The following is a 12,718-nucleotide window of genomic DNA, read 5'->3' on the forward strand; positions in this document are numbered from 1 at the left end:
TTGGTGGAAGTCTCTACCCCAACAGCCACACAGGTTTGCCCCCCCTTCCCAGAGGAACTGCCTTTTCATGGCCCAGTGGAAAAATTTCAGCCAAAATCCTTGCGCTAGCCTTTGCTCCTAGTAGGCCACTACTAACCAGTTCCTGTCTGGGCTTGACGTCTCTTCGCATCCACACAGGCAGCACTGACACACCAAAAATAAACCCTGAAAACCAAACAGAAAGCACCTGTGCTCTTCACTGTACCTTTACTGTAGCATTATTTAGAGTCGGGGTGAGCCTGCGTCAACTGTGAAAATATTTGAGAGGGCTTCCTACGCACCAGGAAGCGTGGATAATAGCATTTTGGTTAATCTCATGTTCAGGGGGAGAAGTGGTTGGTGAGGTTTTGTTTTTGGTTTTGTTTTTTTTTTTTTTTCAATAAAAGGTCCATCCGCACAGTTACGTAGTCGGTGCGGATTTGGGTCACATCAACATGCAGTCACACGCAACGCACTGGGCCAGCAGGCGCAGGCTGACGGCTCCCTGCAGGGCACTGCGTACCTTTCTGGTGTTCTCATGACTCAGTTTCACTGGCAGTTGAAAACCTGAAAGCTCTAGATTAACGCTAACTAAGCTCCAGTGCATAGCACTGCTAACTCCTGAACATGTGGCTTGCCTCTGCAAAGTAAAAGGAGAGACTGGGTCTGTTCAGTGACACAAGAGAGAACCAAAGCGTGTGCATGTAGTTATCAACTTGAAAAAAAAAGTATACATTGTGTTTTGATGAACTCTAAATACTATTTTATTAGGGCTTTTAAAGATGATGTAGGTAGGCTAAAAATCTTCTGCAACAGCTCAGAGAGTTCCAATATAAAATACAAATTGCTAAAAAAAAGTATAATTCTACTGTGTTTTTGCAGGTTCCTTTTGTGGTGAATATTAATGGATAACTGTATTACTTAATATTTTCATTTTGTTTAGTTTCCACCTTTAAGTTACACCAGCGTGCAAAGCATGTGTATAGTGAAGCTGCCAGAGTGCTGGAATTCAAGAAGATATGCAACAAAGCACCTGCCAATGCAATCCAGCTGCTGGGAGAATTAATGAACCAGAGCTATATCAGCTGCAGGGAAATGTATGAATGCAGCTGTCCTGAACTGGATCGGCTGGTAGACATCTGCCTGTAAGTTTTGACCACAAGGAAGAGTAATCGCCTGTTGAGAATATTGTTTGAATTGATGAGAAAATATGACATCGTTGGCTATTGCAATTTTAAAATGAAAGTATTCTTGTCTCTTATTACAAAATTAATCTCCTGCAGGGACATTACATGGTCAATTGTTTCCCTACTGACATCTGTGTAATACTTTCAGATGAAAGCTGCAGTTTATGGCTTTATTACAAACTTTGCTTTTGGACTGACTCATCATCACAAGTGTTACGTTAGACTGTTGGCTATTCTTTTTGTAAGTTGTAGAAGAAGTCATAACTGGTTTTCTTAAAACATCATCTCAGTTGTTCTGTTTGAACTGTTACTTTTTGAATATTTCTTAACCATTTCAGAACTGCTGCCATGGGAATTCCAGGACATAAGCAAGCTGTTGTACTTCCTTAGGTCATGTTGGAATCATAATGGTATATTGTGAAATGCAATTGCATTTTTTTTCATTTTAAAAATGTGTTGTCTAGGGTATCAGATAGCTTGGACAGTATTTCACCATTTAAAAGATGAGTGTGTTAGCTGTCATAATGGCTAACACTCTGTTTCTGCTCTCTGCCTTGCATGCCTGAATTTTCCCCACATTATTCAGCCTCCATCACTGCCCCAGCCTCATTCTGCTAGCTGGGTTCCCTAACTCAGTTTGGCTACAATAAAACAAGCCTTCTCAACTCCAAAACACATTCCCTGAGTGTCATTTTGTCCCTTCTCTTCTTCCTCTATTCCTCCCCAGTTTCATATCCTCTAGCCAGAATAAACAGAGTTCAGGAAATGGCATGAAGTGAGCTGGAAATCACAGGCTGATGCATGTAGCAGGCTCTTATTTTCCTAACTCTGCTGCAGTGGATGGTGAGATCTGGTATAACCATGTGTTAACGCAGAAAGCAAAACCAAATACTTTGTACTCACATCCTACATAGTATTTCATCCATACCACAGGGCCAGTATGAAAGGATGTACACATTTCAGTCCCTCTTAAGTTCCATTCCTGATACATTTAATCATGGGACAGACATCTTATGCTAGCTTTGGTCTAAATTCAGTGCCTGTAGAAGGAATTTGGTGATTGGTGATCATTTGAACAGAGGCTTGGGGGAATAAACAGCTGCCCGCATGAGCCTTCCCACCACTACTCCATCCCTGCCTCTGCCCCAGCCACCTTCTCCCAGCTGCTTCCCTCATTCATCATGGCTCCTGGCGATGCCATCTTCACACTTCTGCTCATCCATTATGGTTCCTGCTTCTCCTTGGAGAAGGGTGTGCTTAGTTTGGGAAACTCCGCACTGAGCCAGAGTGTTATTGCCCGGCCAGAAGGAAAATGTAGGGTGCCATAAGTGTTTGCAGGCCTGAGGTCAAGAAATGTTGTTTCACTGTCTTCTAGAAGCAAATACTCTATAAAGTATCCCATCCTGTTTATACGGTTCAGTCTTGAAGAAAAGAGAAACTGTTTCAATTTGGAGCTAAAAAAACATGAATACCTTACTACCTAAAAAAGAAGGTTACCAAAATGTTTCTTCACCAGCAACTGGCTTTTTCTCTTTTTTTTTTTTTTTTAACTAAGAAATTAGTCTGGTTTATAATGAAAATACTGATTTTACAAACATGCAATTTGCCATATGCTTTCTTATTTCTATACTTACGTGGATTTTCTGAGTTGTAATACCAGTTACCAGCTTTGTAAATTGATAGAGTATGAGACAGATGATTATTTAGGTTAGTCTGATTTCTTTTGCAGACAAGATGGAATGGCCTCCGAGCCAGAAAACTACAAGCTTAAAAACTGAACAGAAAACTTTTGGACATTCACCGATTATTTTGCATATGGGATACACATGCTGTTTTGTGATAAAACACAGAAAAGCCCCCATAGCCATCGGACAGTCTGATAGCAATTTAGCAATACAGGTTTTGTTCCTTCTCTTGGGAGCCAATCCAGTACGTAACTCACAGGCTGTGTTCCATTTATTGTAGCACGTAATGATCACATAGTAGAATAAGCTACGACCGTCACTCGGTTAGCAAGGCAATTCCGCAACGGTTGTCCCAGCTACTCAAAGAGAACTGCTGATCTGTGTATGAGAAGGAAGAACTGTCTCCAGAGTCAGCTGAAGACAGAAACTATGCTTACCAAAATCTTGGGCTACAAAGTCTCGATCCCGTGCAAGGTACCAGCACTGCCCGTTCTGTGACGCCATTGACAAAGGAAAAGCCTTAAAACTTAACGACGGCATTATTTTAGGTACAGTAATTACCCAGTGTTGATGCCTCAGTCAGCAGCATCTCATGACTGAACTTCGCCAGAGTGACGAGCCTTTTAAGGGTCTTCACTCAGGGTGTCCAGCTTGAATCACACTGACAGCGCCTGTTCTCAGAAGCACTTGTGAGAAAACGATCCTGTTTCAAGTAGGGGAAAACAAGTAGGTACAAAGTGATGAGCCTTGCACTACAGTGTGGAGTTACCTGTGCTACATTTAAAGAAGCCATCATGGATGCTAGCAACAGGCTGTTGCAGCACAGCGCTCAGCATGGGGATGGAAATTCTCTGTTTCTCATTTATGCTGGGCTCTGTGCTTTCACGGCTAGACAGCTGCTGCTCTTTGAGCTAGTTTGGGTATCGTGACACTGACTTGCAGGCAGTAGCACAGACACAGCCACAGAACCCAAAGGAAAGGAGTACGCAGTTAGGGTTTTACTAAATTAAATTAAAATTAATCAGAGCATTTCAGTTCCAAGGGCCAAAATACACACAGTGAAGGAAAAAAGTGATGTGTGTGCCCACATTACATCAGATTTCTAACTTACCAGCAGAAGAGCCCACAGCTAGTGTGATGAGCATAGCTAAGCACCACAGTGGAGTATCATTTGTGTGAAACAATTTCTAATTGTTATATTAAAATTATTTAATCTGTTTTTTTTTTTAAATTACAATTTATTGCACAAAAACAAGTAAACTATTTGTGCATTATTCTTTACAGTCTTGTCCCATCATGAGTATTTCCTAAGAAATATATCTTGCTTCTTTAGAAGTGTGATATTCTTCAATGTTTTTCCGATTATGTGATTAGATTTCTAAAAGTGTATAGCTATTCTAGACGAATGCAGCTTAAGACAGCATCTAACTTTTGGAAGCTATTGGGAAAAAAAGTCTTAGTTTTTTAAGGTACAACTTGAGAAAAGTTAAGGGACATAAAAATCACTAGTCACTCTAGGAAAACTTGGCTGATGCGATTATAGAAATGACCAGGAACTACATAAATTACATTCTTTACTTACAATGATATACAGCTGCCCTGTAACTTTAAAAAGCCCTTCCAAAAATACATTCCACAGAATTGCCCGAGTCTGCTGCTGCTCTCTCCTTACAAGGTTTAAACTGAGGAATAATCTGCATATCCAGATGTTTTCTGTTTTGCCTAGATCTTTATGTTTTACTGTGCAACCTCTGCCAAGATAGAAAGGGATCCATACTTGCTGTGGTTTGTAGTGCTGAAAACTGTAACAACTAGTTGGTCAGTTGTTTTTTTTTCTTTTTGCAACGAGGGAAGACTTGTACTTTCTCTAACCTATCTCATGCTGTTAATACTTGTTTTACCTGTCAGTCTTTTAAAGCAAGTAACACAGAAGATTTACTAAACAATTCAGGAACAAAAAATTGGATCTGAGCTCCTGAATTCCTTAGGTACTTTTTGAAAATCTCTCAGAATCCGTGAGTGTTGCAAATAACTTACTTTCATTCCCTTAGTCTCCCATCTTTAGTGGTATAAATCCTGGTAACTTTTGTGTTACCACCCATGCCCCTTACAGCTGAAGATACCTGAATCCTCTCTGATCACTTTTAAAAGATACAGTTTTTGCATTATATCAAGCTGTGTTATGGTAGCAGAGACAACTCTGCATTTTATCAAGACTCTCATCACTGATGATTTTCTTAAAGCAGCAAAGCCTGGAGTCATGGAATAATTTGAAAATCCAACGAAACAAACAAAAAAACACCCTACAAAAACAAGTTTGCAGCTCTTCCAGAGCCAGAAAGTCTTAAAGATGCTATTCAAATGCACACTAAGCTACAAAACAGAGTAATACCCCTCCCCATTTATATATTTAAATCCCATCACGTTAATTCCATGCTTTCTGAATAGCTGGTTCATAATTTTGAGTAGTTGGAATTAACAATATTGCTCTGATTTTTTCACCTTTTACAGCACAATTATTGTTAAAATTAGGTACTGCAATGTCTTACCTATCTCTTCGATATACCAAACTGTGGGACTGCCATTTTTATTCTTCTTTCCTCTGCTGCAGCAGTCATGTGTTTACTGTCATTTACACACACACACTTCCTCATAAGATAATTCTCTTTTTATCCAGTGAATACTGGAGCGAGATACATAAGCTCTTCAAGAAGCAATAGCCAGAAGCCGGGACTGGCAGCCAAGTGCCCCCAACACTGAACTACAGATACGTTGTCCTTCTCGTGTGCTCTGTCTCCCCCTCCGTTACTTGTCCTCACGGCTGCAGCATAGCCCAGGCGGTGCACAGGGCACTTTCTCACACAGTAAATCCACGTTGCCCACTGTGGGGGCGAGCGCTCCATCCACAAGATCATTGTCTGCTCGTACTCCTCGTCATAAATGTATGATTTAGAGGATATGAGTCCTGCCTTACCGGGGGAGTCTAGCTTAGGACTGAGCCGATTAAGACTCGAAAGAGATGGTTTCAGACCTGTTCCAAAGTTAACTTTCTTGTGTTTGACCTAGCATACCTGCCATGCATCGTGTCTCCAGTAGGTGTGGAATTAGGTTGCTCACGTCTGAATTCTTGCAATATCGGGTACCTGGGTTTCAGGTGTTACAGCACTGGCAATCAAGCCACCAAGTTCCTCAGCATTAAGCCCAAAATGTCTAATCATATCACCACATTTGAAACTGTTAGCCACAGTGTTTTGAAACACGGTGACTTCAGCTCCGAAATGGGCATATTTTCTGTCTGCATTATGCTTTATTTCAACTAAGTATTTTAAAATGACTCAGTAAAAATGAGGCATGAGCATGACCACAGAGAATTATGAAATCAATAAAAGGTTCAGAACAATTCTGAGGGGATTTCATTTGCCTACCAAAATAAAAGCCAGACACCATCTGAAATACAAAGTTCTGACTGAGGTAACAAGCCAAATTAGTACAGACAGTTGATTTTAGCAGACTTTGAAAAGTCTGGATTGGGCCTTAGGAAGTCAATAGGAATTTCGCTATTGATTGCAATTGAGACTGGATTGGATCCTGCTCATTTTAGGAGGTTGCTCCACGGACCAGAAATGACAAAAATTGCATCAGAGAATGAGTGGTTTACAGGAATAATAAGTAAAATAAAACACCAACAGGAAATAAAGAATGAACATAAAATCGAGTCAATATGAAGGGTGGCACCACACAGACACACTGAAGAAAGTGTTTCTGTTCAAGAGGAGATGTAAGCATGTTTAGAATCAAACACATATGTAAATACTTGCTTGAAATATGACCTAAACCTCTGCTAACCCAGCAGTATACCAGATTCATTTAACATAAAATGCACATCTGAAAAACCACCACAGCCTACTCGGAATGAGCTGTCATTTTCCAATATGTTCTTCACATGATGCCATCTCTCCCTCAAACACGTTCTAGGACTGGTAAATCTCGCCGTGCATCGGTACTGGAAACATAAATACTTGTTTGCAAATCAGATTAGATCTCTCATGAGAATAAGATTTCAAATGAGTTTTCTAAGCCATCCTGTTCTGACTAGCTTAGCAAAGCCCCAAAGAAATTTATTACATGGCATTTTCCTACTTCTTCTGAATCTAAGATCAGGTACACAGGTAGGCAAACTAATGAAAATAATTCTACTAAATTCTAATGAGATGGCGTCGGAATCTTGCAGAGTCATGGCATGGGGTTTGCTGTAGGACATTTCTAGCAGGCCAGTGTCTTGAGGCTGGGAATGGTTTATATTTTGGATGCCATTTATTTGTCATTGTTCTTGCTATTCACCCTCCTTATTAAGAGCATTTTTTTCTTTTGGGACAAAATTCTTACTTTACCTCTACTGCTGTAAATCTGTTCAGTTCATGAGGTTCCTCTAAAGAGAGATACCTAACTTTGTCCATTCAGCGAAAACAGATGTGGGAGTGCAGTGACTCTGTATGACTTTTTAAGAGTTTCTGAACTCTCCTTTTCTTGACTGGCACGCTCAGCAGTCCTGCAGAAGCCTGTGAATCTTCAGCATGTTTTAGATCTGTCCTGGAAGAATAGAGCTATTTGTCTTTGCCACATTAGAAAATGGCTTGCATGCCTACATCCTGTGCAATTAGTTTATGAACCCTCTTTTGTTATTTTTGTCATGTATTTCTGTTTTCACTTCTGATGTCTTCTGAATGTTGCTAACACAATTCCTTTCTTCCCCTACTTTCTTCATCTCAGCTGTGCTGTGATCCTTAAAACAGCTGATGCCGAAGCATTAGAAAGGAGAGTGACTTTTGGAATTGACAGAAATGACTGTATTGCAGTTTAAAGCATCAGGGATTTTTTTTGTCCAAAATTGTAACTGCAAATTGCTGTGATGTCGCATACAACCAAGTGAACTTCAGAAAAACCAGATGACATAGATGTGCTCTGAGTAAAGTATTCGCTAGTTTTCCTCAGGCATTTTATATATGAGAAATCACTCTTTTTGGTTTATTTTACATGATTTTTTCTCTTATTTTGTTTTAGGCAATATGGGGCCATCGGGTCACGCCTGACTGGAGCTGGATGGGGTGGCTGCACTGTGTCAATGGTGCCTACTGACAAGCTGAATACTTTCCTAAAAAATGTAAAAAAAGCTTATTACCAAACCGATGTCCAAAGGTTAGAATCGGAGAATAATAGTCTGTTTGCTACCAAACCTGGAAGAGGAGCTTTGGTTTTTGTTGAGGCCTAAAGAACGTAAAAATTCTAAAGAAACTATGTAGGGCATTTGGAACTGGCAGTACTTCCCATGCCACAGTAAATTAATGCCTTTTCTGTTTTTTATTGTAATGAGAAGTTGCTATTATCAAAATGTATTTCTGAAGAAGTGACTAAAAGAAAGCTTTTTGATTATAAAGTCTCTTTTTTTCTATACTAAAAATAGCTTTCAGTGTAAACTTTAGTTTACAAAACCTATGGACAAGGAAAACTGAGGTCGAAATAAAGATGATACTTGGTTACAGTGGATCTCCCTTCTTTTCCGTTTACTGACATAAAAGTAAGACCAGGTGGAGCAATGAGCTATTTCACGGTAGGGTAGGAACCTTGCAATGGTTGCAGGGCTGTTCTGTGCTTATTCTCTTCGTGTGCTGGCTATTCATTTGTTTAGAGTGTCATGTAAAAATGGAAGATTGAACTGAAGCATCCAAAAAATGGGAAGGAACTTGCTAAACATTAGAAGTTTTATACTCTCCTCAAGTAGGATTATTACTGTTGTAACTAATAATAACATTGGAGGAGCACCTGCAGGCCAAGTAAAACATTAGGAATACATGACGTTAAGCAGGAAAGCTTTCTTTCTAGCTGTTTCTTATGTATCCTTGTGCAAGGGCAACCTGTTAGGAAAGTTTCAACAAAAATGAGTGCTACCTGTGAGCTGTACTCATACTCGCACAACGTACTCCCTTAAGTGAATGAACAAATAATGAAGCAAATCTGGGTTTGAGTTATCCAAACACCACATGCTAATTGGTGAGTCCTAGCTGTGCTTCTACAGAGTAGAACGTTCACATTTGTATGCAAAGCTATTACAAAGGACTAAATATAATCCATTGACCATGTAAAAAAGCAGTGAAAATCTAGAAGAAATAATTAAGATGATAATTCACTCAGTTGTGCTAAGCAAAAGTAGATAGGTATGACCAAGAGTAAATGTCATCAACATGTTATTACAAACCTCTCTCTCCCCCACTTTACGCTCCTGCCAGTCTCAAGGTTGTAACTGCAACGCATTGGCAGTCCAGCATCCACAGTTCATAACCCAGCTCCTCAGTAGGAGAAATGATTGTGATCGCAGAAAGAGGTGACTGTACATGAAGATACCCCAAATGCATCCTAACCCTGCTTCCAAGTGGAAAAGTGGGTTCCTGTGCCCTCTCACAGCACACGAAGTTCTGTCTCTCTCATACCTACAATGAAAACTCAAGAGAATTTTTGCTGGTGTCATAACCCTTGCAGCCATAAAAGACATAGAAAGATTGGTCCCTGTGCACATTTTTTGTGATACTGAGCCCAAGTTAACATCCAGAAGTCTGCATCAAATTATAGATCCCTTGGAGGAGGTCCTCTGTACATTACCCATGCTAATTCAGGCCAAAACCAAATTCTTAGAGGCTACTAATTCTGTGAGAGGACTCTGCCAAATTTGAACACAGCAGATGAACAGCAGCCAACGCAAATTGCCAGGTCTTTTCAGGAACCTCAGAGGGGACATATAATGGCCATATTATCACTAGAGAAGATTCCTGTTTTCTGACAGCCAGGAAACATGGAACAGAGAGTGCTGTAGATGAAGCAAATCGAGTACTCATGGGAGGAAAAGGATGGGCCTTGGGCATGATGGGGAGAGATGAAAAGACAGGATTTGGAGGGAGGAAAAGGATGCATTTGAGAAGGGGAAAGCAAGGGATAAGGGACATGGTTAAGAACAAGAGGCAGAATTACAGAAAGGTTTAATCTCACTATCTAAGGCAATTGGATAACTTGCAACCCATTTGTAATGCACAGCAGATATGCTGTACGTTCAACTAAACCTGTAAACACAGGACTCCAAAAATCAAACAACAATAGGTAAATATCTTCAAGAATCTCCAAGATAACCTTAGAGATTTTAAAGAAAATAATAACAGTTGTTACCAACTGTTGCCTTATCAAATATATTCCTCAGTTTAATTCATCAAGTTCCTGTTTTATTATCCTCTCATAAAAACAGAGTACAACACAGTACGTACCAATCCCTTCATTAATATATCTGCATTGAACTTCAGCTGGATTCACGGAAGCACTAATCGGTGTCTGAGCAGAACAAAGATATATGAGGGTGGGGTTTTTTTTCTTCTTCTTAAGTTGAGCACGACACACGAAGTCATGGAATCTTTCCAGAAACATGCAAGCTGCTGTATATTTCAAAACTTTTCTGTCAATGAATCTTATAAATGATATTCTCATAAACAAAGAAAAGGAAAACAGAAAACTGGCACAGAATAAAAGAATAAAATTGAACATTCTAAACGTCTGATTAATTTATTTCCTTTCCTTTTTTATTGCTTCAGTGTCTTTCCCGTATTTTTGCTGAAATCTGCAACTAAAAATGGGACATAACTTTCAATGAAAGAGCTACGGTATTCAAACTATAAACATAAAAATGGTACTCTGGCACTTTTATTTACGGACTACCAACAGGAAGTAAATGTTTCTTTTTAAACAAAAAACCTGAATGAATCTGTGTTTTGTAGTTTTTTGTTTGCTTTTTAAACATTTGAAGACATTTTTCTACACAATGGTAAAAAAACCCCCATAATCAGAGCATGAGAGTGATCTACCAACAATGTGTAAGCAGAAAGGATATTAGTAGTATTTCTAACAAAAAGCAAGATTTTGGTTTGGATGAAACTTCCTATGTATAAAGCAGCAACTCTGAAGCATATTTCCTAAGTCTTTCCAGATCTGTAGTTTTGATAGCTTTTTCTGACTATGTTTTCAAAATCTCTTCTGTAGCTAAAATAATGCTAACGAGTATACACACACACGTATATATATTTTTGGAAAACTAACAAAATCAAATGTCAGAATACATGCAAAGGTGATGCATTCTGTTAGCACGAGCTATGCTTATCAGTGGAGTGTGACTTTATCTTATTATAATGTCTGACTGTAATCCATTCAATCATGAGTTTAATCTTACTGTGCAGTAAATGGGTTCTAAAGCTTTCCAAAAAGGATTTGGAATGGAGACGCTGTGAGACATTAAGTGCAGCCACATTGCCTGGTGCCATAGTAATACTCTGTATTATCCTAATCCCATTGACATGTACTTCTTCATCACTGTATTTGCTGGCTGCGTATCGTGTGTGTAGGAACATGCTCATGCTCCGAAATAGAGTGAGAGCAATTGTACCACTCAGTCGACGGGAGGGGATCGTGACGCTGTATTTTACATTTGCTCCCTTCGACACAGCACACATACACACACTGACACGTACATATGGCAACCTAATATATAGTAACTACTTACATAACATCTTCGGGAACATTGGTTTCTAGTTAATATGATCTGAATGCCAACTTTTATTTTAGTAACGGCTGTGTACTTACCCAGTATAATCCTTCTGAAATTCCTCCCCGAGTCCATGTGTCTAAGAACATCTTGATATGCTGGAGCAACTGCTGCGCTACAGTTTCAGTCAAGTGAAAGATTTGTATTTTCAGCTAACTACAAAGTTTATTTGTGTGTTAAATCCCAATCAGATATAGTTAAACAAAGATACCCCCAGAACAACATTCACAAGAGCTATCTTGTTCTAAAGAAAGATACTTTGCAAATCGTAGCTGTTATGGGAAGGACTGAAGCAGTGCTTTCCGATTCTTGTCATTATATGCTTCAAGAAAAATGAACTCTATAAAAGGACTTAAACTGCAAAGTAACAATAGCATGAAAAACAGACTGGTAAGGCTTAGCATCACGAACCCTGTGAATCATGCAGTGTATTAAATTAATTTTAAAAGCTCATTTCGAGATGGAGGGCTAGGCATTGATAAGAGACTAGTTCACAATGCAGAAAGGAGTACAATGGGGAAAGTAAAACTGTAACTGAAAGTTGCCCCCGTGATACAGCCTTGCTTGAAAGATTTTCCCAGCACACACAGGATCGGCAGAGAAAGCGCTGACAAGCAGTATGGGGGTCACCTCTATCCTCCGTTGGCTCTTCCGTTTAGCCAGCTTTTTCATTGAACACTTGGTTTTGAGATTCAATAACCCTAAAATAGAGACAAAAGATTGATTCCATTCTTGATCTTATCTCTTATACTCTGCCTTTTGCTTTTGGGCTTGTGTCAAAAGTAACTAACTACGAGATTCTGCAAGATACCATATCACAGCCTCCGATAATGGCACCGTGTTTAGCAGGAGACCCCATAGCGCTGATGGGGGATGGTACCTAACCTCCTCCGTGACACTTCAGTGGGACCGCGATACTCAGCCTAACGAGGGTGCTAGGACCAAGCTGCATTTGATACATTGGGAACTGCTGTTTCCTGGGCAGATTTTTTTTTCCACCCCCTCAGGCCAGCTACGATCGTTTTTACCAGTAAAACCTGTAGATGAACGTTTTCCAAAGACTCTGCAGATTTGGTCACCGAGTTCAGCAGAACATGGATTTACCCCAGCCCGTACTCCCTAGCAAGCAGTTCACTCAGTAGGATGTAGTGAGAGTTTGCACATAAAGCTGACGTGCCCAAAATGTCACATGTAGT

The 12,718-nt window shown here is 39.7% G+C and overlaps 1 protein-coding gene across 2 annotated transcripts in view; it reads left to right on the forward strand.

Moving 5' to 3' along the window:
- Positions 1-8,427, forward strand: part of GALK2 (galactokinase 2) — a 47,576-nt gene extending 39,149 nt beyond the window's left edge. For both annotated transcript variants that reach the window (XM_010286844.1, XM_010286845.1), the window contains exons 9-10: positions 962-1,163; positions 7,952-8,427. In XM_010286844.1, coding sequence (XP_010285146.1) covers positions 962-1,163; positions 7,952-8,159 — 410 coding nt within the window. In that variant the 3' untranslated portion in view covers positions 8,160-8,427. The remainder of the gene's footprint in view (positions 1-961; positions 1,164-7,951) is intronic.
- Positions 8,428-12,718: the final 4,291 nt, after the last annotated feature.

This window comes from Phaethon lepturus, unplaced genomic scaffold (genome assembly GCF_000687285.1).
Source record: "Phaethon lepturus isolate BGI_N335 unplaced genomic scaffold, ASM68728v1 scaffold15815, whole genome shotgun sequence".
In the NCBI taxonomy this organism is placed as follows: Eukaryota; Metazoa; Chordata; class Aves; order Phaethontiformes; family Phaethontidae; genus Phaethon; species Phaethon lepturus.